The sequence below is a fragment of the Phodopus roborovskii genome, unplaced genomic scaffold (assembly GCF_943737965.1).
Source record: "Phodopus roborovskii unplaced genomic scaffold, PHOROB, whole genome shotgun sequence".
NCBI classification, from domain to species: Eukaryota; Metazoa; Chordata; class Mammalia; order Rodentia; family Cricetidae; genus Phodopus; species Phodopus roborovskii.
In genome coordinates, this window is record NW_026126549.1 from 10,940,214 (window position 1) to 10,960,522 (window position 20,309).

The window sequence follows — 20,309 nt, forward strand, 5'->3', positions numbered from 1 at the left end:
CTGTGTCCTACCCTGCCCCTTGTCCCACCGCTCTGGTTGAGCACTGGGACAGAGGGTCGAGCCAACAGGCCAGACACCTTCAGGGAACTTCCAAGAGCGGCTCTGAACACAGGAGAACTGCCTATCCACGCGGGACCACCTATAATTTCCACCTGCCTGGTCTCTTACCTCCACCGCCGGTCCTCTACTGGAGCCCCATGCCCTTCCCAGAGATCTGCCTATCTCTGCAGGACTACTCTGAGTTCCCACCGGTAGGATCCTTGACCCCCATTGCAGGGACTCTACTAAAGAGGCCTCACCTCTGCTGGAGAGTACCAGGCCCAGGCTAGATCTGCCTGTAGGCACAAGGAACATCCTGAATCCAGCCTTCTAGATCTTTGATCCCCATCGCCAGTCTTCTGCTGGAGCCTGATCACTGACCCCCATCGCTGGGCCCCTGCCTGTGGAGAGACCTCCTAGAGAGCTTGGACTATTCAGAGCTACAGACATCGAACCTCTGATCCACATAAGCCCACGGGGCCATAGAGAGAGGGAGAGACCCCAACAACACCTACTGGAAGAAGCTATGGGAAGATGGCAATACAAGAAAACACCTAACAACAGAAAGACAAGCATAACATCACCAGAATCTAGGGAATCTACACCAACTAGACCAGGACAAAACAAAGCAGATGAAGCAGAAGGAAACAACTTAAAAATTGTCATAAAAATGATAGAGGCCCTCAAAGAAGATGTGAGAAAATCCCTTAAAAAAATGGAAGAAAAAACAAACAAAAAAGTGGAAGAAATGAACAAATATGTTAAGGAAAGTAAAGAGTACAGAAAGCCAAAAAAAAAAAAAAAAAAAAAAAAAACAATTAAGCTGGTGAAGGAAATCGTTCAAGACTTGAAAACTGAAATAGAGAAAATGAAGGCAACACACACTGAAGGAATACTGGAAATAGAAAAACTGGGCAAAAGATCAGAAACTACACATGCAAGCATAACCAACAGAATTCAAGAGATGGAAGAGAGAATCTCAGGCACGGAAGATAAAATAGAGGAAATAGATTCATCGACCAAAGAAAATCATAAATCCAACAAATCCTTAACACAAAACATCCAGGAAATGTAGGACACAGTGAAAAAGCCAAACCTAAGAATAATAGGCATTGAGGAAGGTGAAGAAGCCCAGCTCCAAGGTGCCAAAACCATATTCAACAAAATTATCTAGAACAAACTTTCCCAATCTGAAGACAGACATGCCCATGAAAGTACAAGATGCATACCGAACACCAAATAGACTGGACCAAAGAAAAAAAAAACCCCTCGACATATAATAATTAAAACACCTAGCATACAGAATAAAGAAAGAATATTAAGAGGAGCAAAGGAAAAAGGACAGGTGACATATAAAGGCAGACCTATCAAAATTACATCTGACTTCTCCATGGAAACCCTCAAAGCCAGAAGGTCCTGGATAGATGTTCTACAAGCACTAAGAGACCACGGATGCCAGCCCAGGATACTATACCCAGCAAAACTCTCAATCACTGTAGTTGGAGAAAACAAGATATTTAATGACAAAACCACATTTTCCCAATATGTATCTACAAATCCAGCCCTACAGAAAGTATTGGAAGGAAAATTCCAACCCAGGGAAGTTAACTATGTCCACAAAGATGTAGGCAACAGATAATCTAACTACACCAGAACCCAAGGGTAAATCAGAACTAATATATTCACAATACCACACTGCCAACAACAAATCTAAAACAAACAAGCATTAACAATCAATGGTCCTTACTCACCCTCAACATTAATGTTCTTAACTCACCTATAAAAACACACAGGCTAGCAGAATGGATACGAAGACAGAATCCATCCTTCTGCTGCATACAAGAAACACATCTAAGCTTCAAAAACAGACATTAGCTCAGGGTAAAGGGCTGGGTAAAGATCTTCCAATCAAATGGACCCAAGAAGCAAGCAGGTGTGGCTATCCTAATTTCTAACAAGTTAGACTTCAAACCAAAAATTAGTCAAAAGAGATGAATATGGTCATTTCGTTTTCATTGCAGGAGAAATCTGTCAGCACAAAGTCTCAATTCTGAACATCTCTGCCCCAAATACATAGGCATCCACATTCATAAAACAAACGCTACTAAAACTCAAAGCTCATATAAAACCTCACACACTTCTAGTGGGAGACTTCAACACACCACTCTCACCACTAGACAGAACCGCCAATCAGAAACTCAACAAAGAAACAAAAGAACTGACAGAAGTTAATGTCTCAACTGTGTTTAACAGACATCTATAGAACATTCCATCCAAACACAAAAGAATATACCTTCTTCTCTGCTCCACATGGAGCCTTCTCTAAAATCGACCACATACTAGGTGGCATAACAAACCTCAACAGATACAAGAGAATTGGAAAAGTCCCCTGTATCTTATCAGACCACCATGCTTTAATATTGGAATTCAACAACAACACAAATCGCAGAAATCCTACAAACTCATGGAAACTGAACAATGCGCAATTGCACCACACCTGGGTCCAAGAAGAAATAAAGAAAGAAATAAAGAACTTCCTAAAATTCAATGAGAATGAGGACACAACATATCCGAACTATGGGACACCTTGAAAGCAGTATTACCAGGGAAGTTCAATGCACTAAGTGCCCATATGAAGAAAACAGAGGATAATCACATTAGAGAATTAACAGCACAGCTGAAAGCCTTAGAACAAAAAGAAACAAACTCACATCGGAGGAGTAGACACCAGGAAATAATCAATTTCAGGGCTGAACTCAAGAAAATAGGAACCAGGAAGACAATACAAAAAAAATCAATGCAACAAAGAGTTGTTTTGTTTTGTTTTGTTTTTTGACAAAATCAACAAGATAGACAAACCTTTATCGAAACTAATGAAAAAGCAGAGAGAGAACATGCAAATTAACAAAATCGGAAACAAAAAGGAAAACATAACAATAGAAATAGACAATTTTCAGGTCATACTTTGACCACAAAAATTGAAAATTCAAAAGAAATGGACAAATTTCTGGATAACTATCACTTATCAAAATTAAATCAAGAACAGACAAACAACTTAAATAGACCTATAACACACAATGAAATAGAAACAATCATTGAAAGCCTTCCAACCAAAAAAGGCCGAGGGCCAGATTGCTTCAGTGAAGAATTCTACCAGACATTCAAGGAAGAACTAATGTCAATACTCCTCAAATTTTCCCACACAATAGAAACAGAAGGTTCATTGCCAAACTCTTCTTATGAGGCCACAGTAACCTTTGTACCCAAGCCTCACAAAGGCACAACTAAGAAAGAAAACTACAGATCAATATCCCTGAAGAACATCGATGCAAAAATACTCAATACAATACTGGCAAACCAAATTCAAGAATACATCAGAGAAATCATCCACCATGACCAAGTAGGCTTCATCCCTGGATTGCAGGGATGATTTAACATACGAAAATCTATCAATGTGACCCAACATATAAATAAACTGAAAAAGAAAAAACCATGTGATCATCTCCCTAGATGCTGCAAAAGCCTTCAGTAAAGTCCAACACCCTTTAATGATGAAGGTCTTGGAGAGGTAAGGGCTAACAGGAACATACCTAAACATAATAAGAACAATATACAGCAAACCAACAGCCAACATCAAACTGAATGGAGAGAAGCTTAAGGTGATTCCTCTAAAATCAGGAACAAGACAAGGCTGCCTTCTTTCTCCATATCTCTTCAGTATCGTACTTGAAGTTGTAGCTAAAGCTATAAGACAACAAAAGGAGATCAAGGGGATCCAAATTGGAAAGGAAGAAGTCAAACTGTCTCTATTTGCAGATGATATGATAGTTTACATAAGTGACCCAATAAACCCTACCAGGGAACTCCTACAGCTGATAAACACCTTCAGCAACTAACAGGATACAAGAAAAATCAGTAGCCCTATTTTATTCAGATGACAGAGAAGCTGAGAAAGAAATCAGAGAAACATTACCCTTGACAGTAGCCACAAAAAACATAAAGTACCTTGGGGTAATGCTTACCAAACCAGTGAAAGACCTATATAATAAGAACTTTGTGGCTCTAAGGAAAGAAATTAAAGAAGATACCAGAAAATGGAACAATCTCCCATGCACTTGGATAAGTAGGTTAAACATAGTAAAAATGGCAATCTTGCTAAAAGTAATCTACAGATTTAATGCAATCCCCATTAAAATCCCACCACAATTTTTCACTGACCTTGAAAGGATAATAATCACCTTTATATGGAAAAACAAAAGACAACCCTGTACAATAAAAGAACTTCAGTAGGCATCACCATTCCTGAGTTTACGCTCTACTACAGAGCTATAGTTCTGAAAACAGCCTGGTATTGGCATAAAAATAGACAGGTAGACCAATGGAATCGAATTGAAAATCCTGATATTAATCCACGCACCTATGAACACCTGATTTTCGACAAAACAGCTAAAAGAATATAATGGGGCGAGGACAGCATCTTCAACAAATGGTGCTCGCACAATTGGATGTTGGTGTGTAGAAGACTGCAGATAGACCCATGTCTATCGCCATGCACAAAACTCAAGTCCAAATGGATCAAAGACCTCAACATCAATCCAGCCACATTGAACCTCTTAGAAGAGAAAGCAGGAGGAACCTTGAACAAATTGGTATAGGAGACCACTTCCTGAACATAACTCCAGGAGCACAGACTGAGAGCAACAATTAATAAATGGGACCTCTTCAAACTTAGAAGCTTCTGTATGGCAAAGGACACAGTGGACAAGACCAAACGGCAGCCCACAGACTGGGAAAAGATTTTCATCAATTCTACATCCAACAAAGGGCTGATCTCCAAAGTATACAAAGAACTCAAGAAACTAGTCAACAAAACACCAAATAGCCCTATTTAAAAATGGGGTACAGAACTGAAGAAAGAATTCCCAATAGAGGAAATCAGAAAGGCTGAAAGACACTTAGGAAAGTGCTCAACATCCTTAGCTATCAGGGAAATGCAAATCAAAACAGCTTTGAGATACCATTGTACTCCTGCCAGAATGGCTACAATTAGAAACACCAATGACAACTCATGCTGGAGAGGATGTGGAGAAAGGGAACACTCTTCCACTGCTGGTAGGAGTGTAAACTCATATAGCCATTTTGGGGATAAGTATGGTGGTTCCTCAGGAAAATGGGAAGTAGTTTACCACAGGACCTGGCAATCCCCCTCTTAGGCATATACCCAAATGATCCACATCCATGCAACAAAGACATGTGCTCAACTATGTTCATAGAAGTATTATTTGTAATAGTAAACATCTGGAAGCAACCTAGATGCCCCTCAACTGAAGAATGGATAAAGAAGATGTGGCACATCTACACAATTGAATACTGTTCTGCAGAAAAAAAAAAAAAAAAAAAAAAAAAAAAAAAAACCAATGGTATCTTGAAATTCGCAGGCAAGTGGATGGCACTTGAAGAAACCATTCTGAATGAGGTAACCCAGTGACGAAAAGAGGAACACGGTATGTAATCGCTCATATATGGATTTTAGACCTAGAGCAAAGGATCACCAGCCTATAATTCCCACCACCAGAGGAACTAGATTACAAGGTGTATTCTAAGAGATACATATAAGGTCCCTTGCAGAAGGGGGAAGGGACTAGTCCCTCATAGCCCAGAGGAAGTGGGGGTCGCCAGTGAATTGAGAGAGAAGTAGGAGAAAGAGGTGGAGGAGAGGATAGCATGTGCAACTAGGAACATCGTGTCAGGGTAAGAATAGAAGATGGGGGGGGGGGGGAGAACTTAAAAGAGGGAGCCATTATTGGTTTGAAGAGAAAACTGAACCTAAAGAAAGGTCTAGAGACCTGCAAGACTGCTGCCAACTAACAATTTGAGCAATGATGGAAAGACTACCATAAATGCCCTTCCCTGATAGTGAGATCAACAACTAACTTATCCATGGAGCCCTCATCTAATACTGGTTGGAAACAGAAGCAAACACCTATAACTAAACACTGAGTCAAACTAGAATCCAGATGCAGAGGGAGAGGACAAGACCAGGTTGCAGAAACACGTAGAGACAGTTGACCTGAACAAGGAGGAGCTAATGGGTTCCCAGACTGATATCTTGGAATCCAGCATGGGACTGACTCAGGCCCCCCTAAATATGGGTCTCAGAAGGACTGAGCAGTCTAAAGGACCCCAGACAATGGAGCCTGGATGTATTCCTGGTGCACAAAAGGACCTTGAGCACACATCCCCTATGCAGGGATACTGCCTTAACCTAGAGACATGGGAGTAGTCCTAGTCCCTATTTCAAATGACTTGACCTGACCGATCTACATGACCCCACCTGGATGGCATTGATCTACATGTGGAATTGGGGCAGAGGGATGGGAGAGGAGGATGGTCAGGGTGCATATGAGGGGGCAGAGAAGGGAAGAAGGATGGAGGGAGGGAGGTAGGGGTGACTGGGATCGACATGTAAAATAATAATAATAACAAATAGATAAGTTTATTTATTTATTTATTTTGGTTTTTCGATACAGAGTTTCTCTGTGTAGCTTTGAAGCCTGTCTTGGAACTAGCTATTATAAACTAGGCTTGTCTCCAACTCACAGAGATCCTTCTGCCTCTGCCTCCCAAGTGCTAGGATCAAAGGTATGTACCACCACTACCTGGTTTAAGTTTTATTTTTAGGAAGTTAAATTATTTGTTGGTATAATTATGGATTCCTAAGATAGACAATCTTAAAAGTCATTTTAAAATGTGAGATTTCATATTTGGCAAGGTTATATTTTCTTGCTTCCTTCTGTGAGGAAAATAACATTATATATTACATACTAATTGTTTATTTCATATTAAGTGATCTTTGAATGTTCTTTTCACTATTTAGCACAGGACTGTTAGAAAATAGTGTTATATACTGTAAATACAGATAGAGAAATCTGGAAATACATGCACAAGGAAGCTGTGCTGGGATTCTCAAGTACTAATGACTGAAATGTATTTGCATATTTAAAATGTAATTACAACAGTTACTTCATTTGCTTTTTTGATCCATGTTAATCTATTTCTAATTGTCTTTCTTTTTAAAAGATTGCAGCATCCTATGGAAATGTTGTCTCTGTTTTTGAACCAGTCAGTCTTCGGAAAAAAAGGAAGAATTTGGTCAGTAATTTATTTTCTTTTAGGAATTGAAATACTTGTAGTATAAAAAGTCAAAATGCTCATTTGATATACTTGTATAAGCTGTGGACTATAATTGAAGATAAATGTTAAGTCCAGTGTTCATATTAAAATATAATTAAATTTTGTTTTGTAATTGAATTATACAATTGTGTCAACAAAATGTTGTTAAGTGTTTTGTTTTCCTTCTGACAATTTTATTTCATAATAGGCAAAGAATTGATAACTGAAAGTTTGTAGGTTACTTTATTGCTACTATCAGACACTGTTGTTTAGCGATAAGTGGTGCTTTGTTCTTGGTTTATAGAGCACACTTACACAGTTTTCTGCCTTTTCATGTTTATTATTCTTACAATTACATGATTTGCTTTTGGTATTAAGCTATTTTTAGGACTTTGTTTTTATGATTTTATTGTAGTGTAATATAGTTGCTATCATATCAATAAATGTTCTTTATAAGGAAAATATATAAGAAATTAGAAAGCTTGTTACCTAATACTTGTAAATATAACAAATGAGCCACATTCTTTTGCATGTTTTTGTAGTAATCATAAATATTAAACCAGTGATTCTTAAGCCTTATGAAAACATCAGCATAGTGAAGTGAAAGAAAAGGATAGAAGTTACAGGTTTTTTTTTTTGTTTTGTTTTTTTTTTTGTTTTGTTTTGTTTTTTTTTTTTTTTTTTGGTTTTACCTATGTGATCTTACTAGAGGCCATGCATGATCATCTTTTCTTGAATTGTTAATAGGGTGATACAGTAAATATCAGGAATATAGAGAATTAAATAGTGTTTTAAGTGTAGAAATACCAATATATAGCTTCTGATGATTTGGGGGGTCATTTTTGCTTGAGTCAGTAATGTCTTACAAATTACTCCCCCCACCCCTACTCTTTCCCCCTCTTTTTGAGACAAGCCTGGAAGTCACTGTGAGTTCAGATTAGCCTTGCACTCTCAATTATTCTGTCTCATCCTCCCAGGTGCTGGGTTTACAGCTATGTGCCATTTTGTCAGGCACTCACCATCATTCAGTTTCATGAAGAGTTTCCAAAATGTTCTCTGTTATCTGTTAATGTCTATAGATTATCTAGTTAATCCAGTATTAGAGGGCCTTATCTCTGTATTGATTGGCAGTATGAAACTATACTTTTAAAGTTTTCATTACATTTAACTGGAGAGAAGCCAACTGTGGAAGCCAGAGGACAATTTACAGGCATTTCTCCTCTCATTATATGAGTACAAGAGATCTATTTTGACAGCAGCCTTTACTATGAGCCATCCTGCCAAATCTTAAAAGTGTATTTTAAAGGAGGTTACCATTCCAAGAACTGTAGTAGTACTTTCCCATCAGGGCTGTGAGCCCCAGTTAATGACACATGGACTTATTCATTATGAAAGCTTGACCTTTAGCTTAGATTTGTCTCCAACTAGTTTTTTTTTGTTTTGTTTTTTAAGATTTATTTATTGTGAATACAGTGTTCTGACTGCATGTATCCCTGCAGGCCACAAGAGGGCACCAGATCTCTTTACAGATGGTTGTGAGCCATCATATGGTTGTTGGGAATTGAACTTAGGTCTGTGGAAGAGCAGCTAGTGCTCTTAACAGCTGAACCATCTCTCCAGTGTCTCCCTCCCCCCCCCATCCCCGTTTTGGACAGCATACTATCAGCAATTGAGGGAATGGAAGGGCAGTTTCTTGCTCGGTGGGTAACTTTGCCACAATAAAAAAAACTCCATATGGATGTTCTTGATACCCATCATCCTTTTTTGAAATAAGTTGGTACTGCCAGGAGCAGATGTGTCTCACTGTCATGAAAAGCCCTGTTGTTAAAACATCGTAAATGCCTTATTCCATGGATCTCTGAAGTGTTTGAAGACCATCTCTCCATCTTAAAAATACATCTCTGTTTGACCTTGAAAACATGCTTAACATGGCTATAATTTGATTATTATAGATGAATAACTTCAATATTTCTTAGTTATATTATATAGTTTGTAATAATGGCCTTTAAGGGCTAGAATTTTTACATTACATATTAAAATGAGCTGCATAGGTACAGTACTGTAAATAAGAAACATATATAGTTATGTTAAAACAAAAAAAACCTTACATTTTTATCAATATGCAAAAATATCATAAGCAAGAGTGGAATCATATACATTATAGCAAAAATAACCTTAAATTTGTATTAGTATACAAAAATCCATACCAGTGTAAAATATTTAGACTAGTCGTTGCTTTCTTTTAGTTAAAAGTGATTCAGTAATCTACCCTTTTATCCTATAATCCCTATATCTGTCTTTTTTCTTTTCAGAACAAGCTCCCTGAATCAAATCTCTTTTGTTTAGTTTCCTCTATGACTATGACCAGTGACAACTTGCAACCTCACCCCCGTTAATGATAAACATCCATAATCCATGAAATGACCAAAAAAACACATCCCATCTCTGAGGGATGTAGGAGTTTTGTTCTTAAAATTACTCACTGTTGTCTGGGCTTGACAGTGTCTTTAGAGGACTCTGAGAAAATTGAGATAATGGAAAGTGTAGAACTTGTCTGAAGTCCCACCTGGTGTAGTCTGAGCCTGGACCATCTCAACCAGAAGTTTTGAAGTTGCTCTGTATGCAGAATTTTAAGAAATTCTCTCAAGCTATTTTAAGAAAACTACAACAGACATTGTAAGAGGCTGAATCATTTAGGCTACTTGCTTTCCTTGGTGTCTGGTCCTTTTTTTTGTTTAGTTTTTGGAAATACACAAAGTTTTAAAGGTAACATTTGCATTAACACAAGTATAGAATGTGAAGTGTACACACTGCCGCTAAAGTCAGCTAAAGATGATTTTTTGTTTTATGTTTGAGCAGGTAAAAGGCATCTGTCAACTTTATAAGTCTGTTTGGTCTATATAAACTAACGATACTATAAATCTATCCATGTCTTATGATAGGATGGCATGTAATAATAGGTCATGAGGACTCTGTAGCCAACAAGATTTATCATGTCTCATCTAGTCTCAGAGCTCTTCCCATGTCAAGCGATCAATATATACGGCACCTGTCCTAACACCTTTCTTGGCTTCTTTCTCTATATTTGAAGCCAAGATTTTCAGGAGGTCTCCCTCAATCAAGTCTGATCTTCATTAATTTTGAAGAGAACCATAACCTTTTTTTTTTTCCTGTGAAAATAAACACATAGCCTCTCCCCCAGCACAACATATTTTATGAGTTCCATTTTGAAGTTAAGAAATTCTTAAAATATATGGGTTGGTTTAATTTAACAGGTTCCATAATCCAATGTCTCTCAAGCTATTTGGCTTTTTACACATTAACATTTAAAAAATTCAAAGTCAACAAAAGAGCATACTGTATCCAGGCACCCTTGTGTATTTCCCATTTTTACATGGCTTATTTTTTATACTATTTTCATTAGACGTTACTGTTAGTTTTAAACTATTTTTTTTTATGAAGGTCTGTACCCATTTCCTTTTCTTTCTTCATCACCTAAGCACATTTTTAAGTATTCTATACCTATTTAGTAGTTTGTTTTTAGGTCTGAATCTGGCTTTACTAAGTGCCTCTGGCATTCTCTGACCTAGTGAGCCAACTCTTAAAGCAGCTATGCAACAGTGTCTCTTGATCTCCTGGTGACTCTAATGACCTGTTCTGCCTTCCTTGTTTCCCTGAGAGCCTAGCCTTGTGGGGAGGAGGGGTACTGGTGGGAACTGTGTTTACCACTCCAGCTCTGGGAAGTTGCTGAGCCCACTCAACTGTTGTGAGTGCTGCAGAGAGGCCCAGGTAGCCACTGTGGTGACACTGGCCTGCATTACTTCTCCATCAGTGTGGTCATGCCACACATTGAATGTCAATTTTAGTAGTACTTTCTTATCAGCTTGCCAGCCCCAAATAGGGACATGGAAACTTATCATTAATTATGAAATCTTGGCTTTTAGCTTAGGCTTATTCCTAACTAACTCTTAAACTATAATTAACCCATATTTTTAAAAATCTACAATCTGCCACATAGCTCATTTATCTTTACTCTGTAATGGATGTCCAACTTGCTTTACATCTTGTTTAGGTCTCCGCCTTTCTTCTTCCTTCTGCCCAGAAGTCCCTCTTTTTTTACTGCCTAGCTATTGACTTTTCATATCTTTATTATACCAATAACAAGGTGCCTTAGGCAGAGACACATCTTTTACACTGTATACAAATATTCTGCAATATTTTTTTCTGTGTGCAGCAACTACCTGTTGAATGAAAAATTGGTTTTGTTAACATGGATTTATTTATAAGAATAGATTAATTTAAAACTCTTATATTTTCTTTTTAATCAAATTGAGTATTTTTTTTTTTTTTGAGACAGTTTCAATGTGTAGCTTTGGTGCCTGTTCTTCAACTGGCTCTTATAGACTGGGCTGTCCTCAAACTCACAGAGATCCACCTACCTCTGCCTCCCAGGTGCTGGGATTAAAGGGGTGCACCACCACTGCCCATCTTGAGTATTCTTGATGAATATAGTAATGTAAGGTACTCAATAAGATCGGGCTAGTTGTTTGATACACAATATTTCCCCTTGAAGGGGAAAATTGGAAAGAACAGAGTTGAACAAATCTGTTGATACTGAAATATAGTTTCAAACATTCTTTAGATCCTTATACAAAAGATATATTTTTTTTAAAATATATTCTAGAATATTCTTTTGAGATGGTGTTTCTTTATGAGAGGTGTACTTTGGATTATTGTTGGTGCTGGGGATGTAGCCAGGGATAGAGGGATAGAGTGCTTGCCTAGTGTGTGCAAAGCTGTAAGCTCCATCCTCAGCACTGCAAATAGAAGTAATATAATTATTCTTATTCTTTATAAATTATTAGTAAGTTCTTACCTTAGGACTGTCTAAAACTGTGAGTATATGATTGTATTCATCTGTGTATTTATCTATGAAAGGCTCTGATATTCATTGTGATTGAGAGCTTTTCTGTCAGTGTCTGTGTTCCCTAGAAAGGAATTCTGTAGTCCACATGTGGTACCAAAATCACCTTAGGTATTGGTTTTAAGTCTATATTCCCATGCTTCAAAGTGCACTTTTTGAACCTGATGGGTTTGGAAACTTGAACTTTTAATAAATATCATAGGCTATTCTTTGTTGTGTGGAAGTTTGAGGAGCAATGCAGTAAGACAGATTTATGGGTTAATTTAATGGGCCACAGTTTAAACTTAAAATGAACTAAATAGAAAATTTTAGGTTACATACTAGTGGCATGGACACCCCTGGTTTTAAATCATATACATACACACACACACACACACACACACACACACACACACACACACATATATAAAGAGAGTACCACATGTACTTTTTTAGGTTCAAATAAAATATGTTTGAAAGAGTGGGAAAGTCTTACAGTAAGGAAGTAATGTATCTCAAAAAAGAGATGAAACATTAATAAAAGAATATTTAAACTATTTGGCCCATGGACACACATTTAAAATTACACTTTGGACTTTACTATAATAAAATACACACACTGTAAGCAATGTTTGATGCCAAGCTAGGTAAGATATATGTTTACTGGTTATTTATACTGAGGATAGACTTTAAGATCCCAGCAATCGGTAGTCTTTCAAGAGTCTATTTATCATCTAATTCAATGATTTTCAAACTTCCTAATGCTGCAACTCTTTAATATAGTTTCTTGTGTTGTGGTAACTCACAACCATGAAATTATTTTTGCTGCTACTTTCTAATTGTAACTTTGCTATGGTTATGTATCATAATTTAAATAACTGGCATGCAGGATATCTGTTACGAGAACCCCAAAGGGGTCTCAACCAGCAGGTTTTTTTTTTTCTCTAGACTGAGTTGTTTTGTTCTCCAAAAAGAAAAAAAAAAAAAAAAAGGATGACATTTATATGAGCACAGCAAATGTGAACATGTTCATTTGATATAAGAAGCTACTCACAATTAGCTGACTGACTTTTTTCTCATTTTAGGAACTTTATAGTCAGTGGCAGAAAAGTGGTCAATTTTTTCTGGACTCAATAGCACTTAATATAACTTGGGATCCCACAGGTAAGGAATATAACAAGATTAGTTGGAACAAATGTCATTAATGTACTTGTTTTTATTACTCTTATGTATTTCATCTGTCAGACTATGGTGAATACAAAAGTAAATAAAACAAATAGTGCCCTTCTATGATTTATGCTGTAATGAAGTCAAATACAAGTGATAGTAAATGATATGACATGATAAATGTTATACAGAATAACTATTACTTTTGGAAAAAAAGGTTTAAAAAAAGTATCTCTGGAAAATAATATTTCATTGATAAGACTTCTTTTGACTTGAGTTTTTGAGAGATTTTAACAATTAGGGCCAAGTACATGAAATAGGAAAAAGAAGTTACTTCTAAAACAGTATTATGTATTATGTTATGTATTTACTTTAAAAATTACTTGAGGATAGAGAGATGGCTAACAGTTAAGAACACTTGTTCTTCCAGAGGAATCTAGTTTCATCTCCAGCAACAACATGGTGGCTCATAAATGTAAGTCTAATTGCAAAGGATGTGGTACACAAACAGACATGCAGGCAAAAACACATACAAAATAGAAATAAATATTTCATAGCTGAAAGCAACAATCATTTTCCTGCTTTTCTTTTATGGGTTGAAATTGTTTCAGGCTTTCGTCTCTTATCTGTGTATTATTACCTAAGTACTTGTAAAGGATCCACGAAAGACTTTGTTCCCATATATGGAACTTTGGCTAGTTCTCTTGTGGGATATCTTTGCTCTTCATGTGGCTTGTTTCTCGTGTTTCTCTACACCAGGGTAGTGTAAATTTTACATGAGATTGGAAATTTAAGCTACAAATACTCTTAAAATCTGGTCTTCCCTATCCAGAGGATTTTTCTGTTTCATTCTGTTCAAAACAAGGTGGGAGTCCAAACATTCAAGAATTAATAGAAACAGATTCCATTCTTGGTGCAAAGTGTGGGAAAGTCATATTGCCTGGGGGCTTAACTACAGACTTTGTATAAGTTACAGTTAATCCTCATAACTCTAGAAAGTTCTGAATTTACAGGAAACAAAATTTAAGTTTGCCTAACTAGATCCTGTTGGGGAATATTATTTTAAGGTGTGTGACTTTTTTTTTTTTAACGCTGCATTTCTTTAACTCTGTGAAACTGTGTTACTTTGCTTGTCTGAAACACCTCATGGTCCTAATAAAGAGCTAAATGGCCAATAGCCAGGCAGGAGCAAGGACAGGTGAGGCTGGCAGGCAAAGAGGATAAGCAGAAGGAAAACCAAGGAAGGAAAACGAGCAGCAATAGATCAAGGAGAGGAGTTTGAAGGATGTCGGGCCAGCCACCCAGCCAGCCATGGAGTAAGAAGGAAAATAAGATAGAAGTAAAAAAGATGGAAGCCCAGTGGGAAAAGGTTAGACAGGTTAAGTTAAGGAAAGCTGACTAGCAACAAGCCAAGCTAAGTCTGGGCATTCATAACTAAAAATAAGCCTCTGTGTGTATTCATTTGGGAGCTGGGTGGTGGGCTCCTCAAAAAGACCAGAAAGCCAAAAGAGTAAAAATCAAACACAATAAGATCACAATTTGCATGGCTAATTAAATGATGAAAACACATGGATTTAAGAATTTCTGATCTAAATCTGCTTTTGCTGGACTTTTCTTTGTTTCCTTTTTTTCCCCTTGTCCACCTTCCCTCTTACCTTTCCTCTCTCCTTCCTTTTGTCCCTCCCTCTGTCCCTTCCTCCCTCCTCATTTCACTTTATTAGGATTTCTTAAAGGATCCAGAGTGAGGGATTATTTCCAAGAGTATGGGCTCCTTACCAGTAGCTGTAACACAAAATAAAATGTTCTTTCTTGGGACCGATAATCTGTAGATAATCAGAGTGGGTGCTCATTTGTCTCCCCCCCCCCCCCCAGTTACCATTATCTCTTAATAATCCTCAAGGGAAGGGCAGGGATTCATGGGATCATTTCCTTCCATCTGAGGATATAAACAGGTCCAATCTTTAAAACATTTATTCTTTTGCTTTTAACACAAATGTTTATTAAAATTACATTACTTATTATGTATATGTATGTATGGAGTTCAGAGAGCACAATTTGCAGGAGTTGGTTCTATCTTTCCATCATGAATGTTTTGGGACTAGAGCTCAGGTCATTGGGCTTAGAAGTAAATGCCTTTACCCACTGAGCCACGTTACTCTTTTGCAGTTTCTTTTTAGAAACTGTTATACTCTACAGTTTTATAAGATTTTTGAGAATGTATGTTAACTCAGTGTTAACTACCTACATAATAAATGGCTAATAATATATTTGTATATTTCTTTAGGTAACCGTCTTTTAACTGGTTCCAGCTGTCTGCAGCTCTGGTGTAACAATAACTCAAGCAAGCAAACTGAAGATGAAAATCCAGATAGAACAGATCTTAACTTTGGAGATTGGGTGTGCATTTGGCATTGCAAGTAAGCAAGTTACTAGAGAGTTTAACTGTTTTTTTGTTTTATAAGTTGGTTTTATATATGATTTTTTAGTCTGTTCATTGTGTGAACAGACATTAGAGTCTAGGGTTGGCATTGAGATGCCTCATTCATAGATGCTTGCTACAAAGCCACAGCTGAAGTGGGAGCACATGCAGTTGAAGGGAAGGAATGAGCCTTCCAGGTTGTTTTATAGCTTCCCCAATCTTACTAGTGATTTATGTTCTGTTGCTACTGGAAAAAGAAAAATGGTGTTTGGAAGTATGCACATACATTTCTACCCAATCTAGAAATGACATTAAAGCTAGAATTGAAAGAGAAGGAAAAATTAATATGTTTGACTATACAAATAAAGCATTTCTCTAAGGAAATAAAAGCTTCAGGGGAAATAGGCACAGTTTTGGGGTTAATGCTTTCTTTTAAAAATATAATTGGTTCTAGGCCCTAAGTCCCAGGGCACATCCTGTGCCCCTCCCCTCTCATCTGAGCCCCAGCAGCTAGCCAGCAGTTGGCTCCACCACCACTAAAACCCATTGGACAGAGTAACCTATAAGACCCATTCTGCCACCCAAACCCACCAAACCCATCATCTTCCCCCTGCAACATAACAGACCCCACAGTCACAAGTGCCATCTGCACCATTTGGAAGAAGAGCAGCCTCCCTGTGAACAGCCCTTTCCAGCAACATCAGCAGACTCTATAGGTACAAGTACCACCCACATCTGTTGGAAGAATGGGCACAGGCAAAACCTATACCAATTGGAAGAACAAACTCCATAGGCACAGACGCAGCCCACACCAGCCAGAAGAACTGGATGATATGCTGGATCTTGTCACCCAAATCCCACAAACCTCAGCTGAGACAACCATATTCATCTGATGACCAGCCAATTTCAGAACCCTTGGCCATTCAGGCCAAAAGACAATAAAGGAAACAGACAAAAAAGGGACAAAAGACCCATCTAACAAAGACGTCACAGTGCAAACTTGCACAGCCACTTTGGAAATTAGTATGGTGGTGTGTCAGAAAATTGGGAATCCATCTACCTCAAAACTCAGCTATACCCCTTTTGGACATACACCCAAAGGCCGGTCGGTCAGTCAAACAATAAGGACACTTACTCAACTATGTTCATAACACCTTTATTCGTAATAGCCAGAACCTAGAAACAACCTATATGCCCCTCAACTGAAAATGTATATTTACACATTAGAGTATTACTCAGCAGTTAAAAAAAAAAAAAAAAAAAAAAAAAAAACAGTGACATCATAAAATTTTCAGGCAAATGGATGAAACTTGAGTGATGTAATTCAAACTCAGAATAACAAACATGGTATGTGCTCACTCATTAGTGGATCTTAGATGTAAAACAAAGGCTGATCATGCTACAATCCACAGCCCCAGAGAACCTATGTAACAAGGACCTTAAGAGGGAGGCATGGATCACTTGGGAAGGGGAAATAGATGAGATCTCCTGGGTAAGCTGGGGGGAGTAGAGGGGAGAGGGTGAGGGGAAGGGAACATGATGTATCAGGATGGTTGAGTCTGGTGGGAGGGTCAGAGAGGGAAAACAATGAAAAATATCTTGATAGAGGGGGCCATTATGGGTTAGGGAGAAACTTGGTGCCAGGAAACTCAGGAATCCACAAGGATGACCCCAGCTAAGACTCATAGCAGTAGTGGAGAGGGTGCCTGAACTGGCCATCTCCTGTAGTCAGATTGGTGCATACCCTGTTATCATAAAGCCTTTAACCAGTAACTGATGGAAGTAGATGCAACACCTGTTGTTCATCTAGATGCAGAAATGTTCACATTTTTAAATAAGTAAATGCTGTTACAATGTAAACTATAAATATGATCTCGTTTCCTACTAAATATAATCTCATTTCCAACCTGTCCTCCTGTTTCTCTTCTGTAGACAGTAGATGGGAGGGGATTGGAAAGAGAAGGTGTGAAAAAAAAATCGTATGTACTTATATATGTCTGAGAAAGAATGTTGTGGTATTGAGACTATAGATTATTTCATTTTCTTCTTTTATTAGTGTTTTGAATCTCTTTATTATATGTAAAAGGGAGGGTACTTGTAAAGATTTGTGATAGAAGTCCTTGTTGGGCTGGGGATAGAGCTTAGTGGGCTATTGCTCGGCTAGCATACATTAAGCCCTAGGTTTGATCCCAGCACCACCTGAAAGAAGGAAAAAACCTATTTGACATCCTTTGCTATTCAGTTTGGCACAGATATAGCTAAGTATGAATTTGGATGAAGAAAAAGAAAATGATGATGATGATGCGGGTTTTCAATATATATGAATGTTAAGAGTGGAAAGCAATATGGGATAATGAGACAAAATTTCTTTGAGGAGAAAAGTATGCACTAAGTAGGTAGACAAAGCAATTCATGATTATTTAAAATTCTTTTACGACACATAAGTCTTTCATTAAGTAAATGTTATACCAGATGAAGGCAAAATTAATTTAATAACAGTGTTGTCTTAAAAAGTATATATTGTAGTATTAGAGATCCATGCCTCTGGAAATTTTCTCTCACCTTTAAAGGGAAATTGTTAGACTTATGAAGTTGTTTTGTTTTGTTTTGTTTTAACAATTATTACTTGTATGATTCTTAGAGAATGGAATGTTTTTTTAACTGTTAGTCTTCCCTTATATATTTTTATATATTACATCCTGACCTCAGTTTCTCCTCCCTCCACTCCACCCAGTTCTTCCCTAATCTTCCCTCTCCCTCAGACTCACATCAACTCCTACTCTCTTTCCTTGAAAAACAAAACAAAACAAAACAAAACAAAAATAACAAAAACAAAAGAAAACCAAAAAGCAAAAACAAAAGAACAGGCCTCTAGGGATAACCACTGAACATGGCATTACAAGATACGATAAACCCACATACCATGGCTAGACTTGGCAACCCAGTAGGAGGTCCCAAATGCAGGCAAAAGTGTCAGACTTCCTCCACTCCCATTGTTAGGAGAACTACAAGAGTACCAAACTGTAAGGTTTATGCAGAGGACCTCTCTCAGACCCATACAGGGTCTGTGATTGTTTCTTCAGTTTCTGTAAGTCTCTATGAGCCTTGCTCAGTTGATTCTGTGGGCCATATTCTCATGGTGTCCACCATCCCCAGTCCTTTCTCTCCTTCTTGGGGGAGGGGGTCACTGGTTCCCTTTACTGTTTGGCAGCAGGTCTCTGTATCTGCTCACATTCTCTGATGACACTTGGCTAGACACCAGATTATGAGTATAACAGAATATTGTTAGAAATCATTTCATTGTTTTGTTTTTGCTGTTATTGTTTTGTGGGGATTTTTTTGTTTGTTTTGTTTTTTGCCAGCCATGTTTACTTTTGTCCTGTGTCTCTGACTGTACTATCTCTGATTCTTGGCCATCCAGACAGTGTTGGGCATGGGCTCCCTCTCATGGCATAAGTTTAAAGTTGGACCAGTCATGGGTTGTCCATTCACAGAAGTTCTTTGTCACCATTGCCCCAGCATGTCTTGCATGCTGAACAGATTATAGGTCAAAGGTTTTGTGGTTGGGTTGATGTCTCAGTCCTGCTGCTAAGAGCCTTGCCTAGTTATAGAAGATGGCCAGTTTGGTCTCCATATCCCCCATTATTAGGAGACTTCACTAGGTTTATTGCTACTAGATTCTAGGGAGTTTCCACTGCTCTGGGTTGGGTTTTGAGATAGTGCTTTGCCATACATCTGTGGTTTGCCTGAAGTAGTCATTGTGTTTGTCCTCAAACTTGCAATATTCTTAATTTTACCTTCTGAATACTGGAATTATCTACATTTGCATGACTTAGAAATTATGTATTTTATATTTAAAGTTTCTTAGTAACTTGTGTTTTTTTTGGGAATATGCTTAAAAGTTAGGGGTCTAGAGGAGGAGGTGTATAGTAAAGCACGTACTTAGCATATGCAGGCCCTTGACTTCAATCCCTAACAACAAAAAGCAAAAAAAGCAAAACAAAACAAAAACAAATACAAAAATTTCTCAACAGGAGCAACAAAAAACTTGAGTCAACCTTTGGAGTCAGATATGATACTCTGTAGTTCTAGGTATGTGTTGTAGAGGCAGGCGGACTATTTAACCAGTGTTAAGATCTAACCTAAATCACCTCATCTTATAAGGGGGAAAAAGTGAGTGTGAAACTGTTACCAAACAAATTCTGTAAGAATAAGAAATTGCTGGAGTTTAATTTAAAGCGTGATGATTATGTTGAACCTAGTTTCCTTGATGAATATCCCTTCTCTGTTTAATTTACAGAACCGCTTCCCAAGTCCATTTAATGAAATTTTCACCAGATGGAGAGTTTTTTGCCACTGCTGGAAAGGTAAATTTTGAAAATACTGTTGTCAAATTGTATGTCTGTACTATATTTTAAGCTTATGTGTACACCTGCCTCTGTGTACACATGTGTGTGGTGCATGTCCAGGCTTGTGCATACAGAATAAAGGCCAGAAATCAAGTACTATCTTTCATTATCAGTATCACCTTATTTTTTACTGAACCTGGATCTCAGTGTGGCCTACATTGGCTGGCCAGAATCTCCTGTCCCTCCCTGCCTTTCCAAC

General features: G+C 37.7%; 1 protein-coding gene across 5 annotated transcripts in view; it reads left to right on the forward strand.

Moving 5' to 3' along the window:
• Positions 1–20,309, forward strand: part of Dmxl1 (Dmx like 1) — a 135,517-nt gene that overhangs the window by 19,551 nt on the left and 95,657 nt on the right. For all 5 annotated transcript variants that reach the window (XM_051200966.1, XM_051200968.1, XM_051200967.1 and 2 more), the window contains exons 3-6: positions 7,120–7,191; positions 13,201–13,279; positions 15,567–15,699; positions 20,002–20,068. In XM_051200966.1, the coding sequence (XP_051056923.1) occupies positions 7,120–7,191; positions 13,201–13,279; positions 15,567–15,699; positions 20,002–20,068 (351 nt within the window). The remainder of the gene's footprint in view (positions 1–7,119; positions 7,192–13,200; positions 13,280–15,566; positions 15,700–20,001; positions 20,069–20,309) is intronic.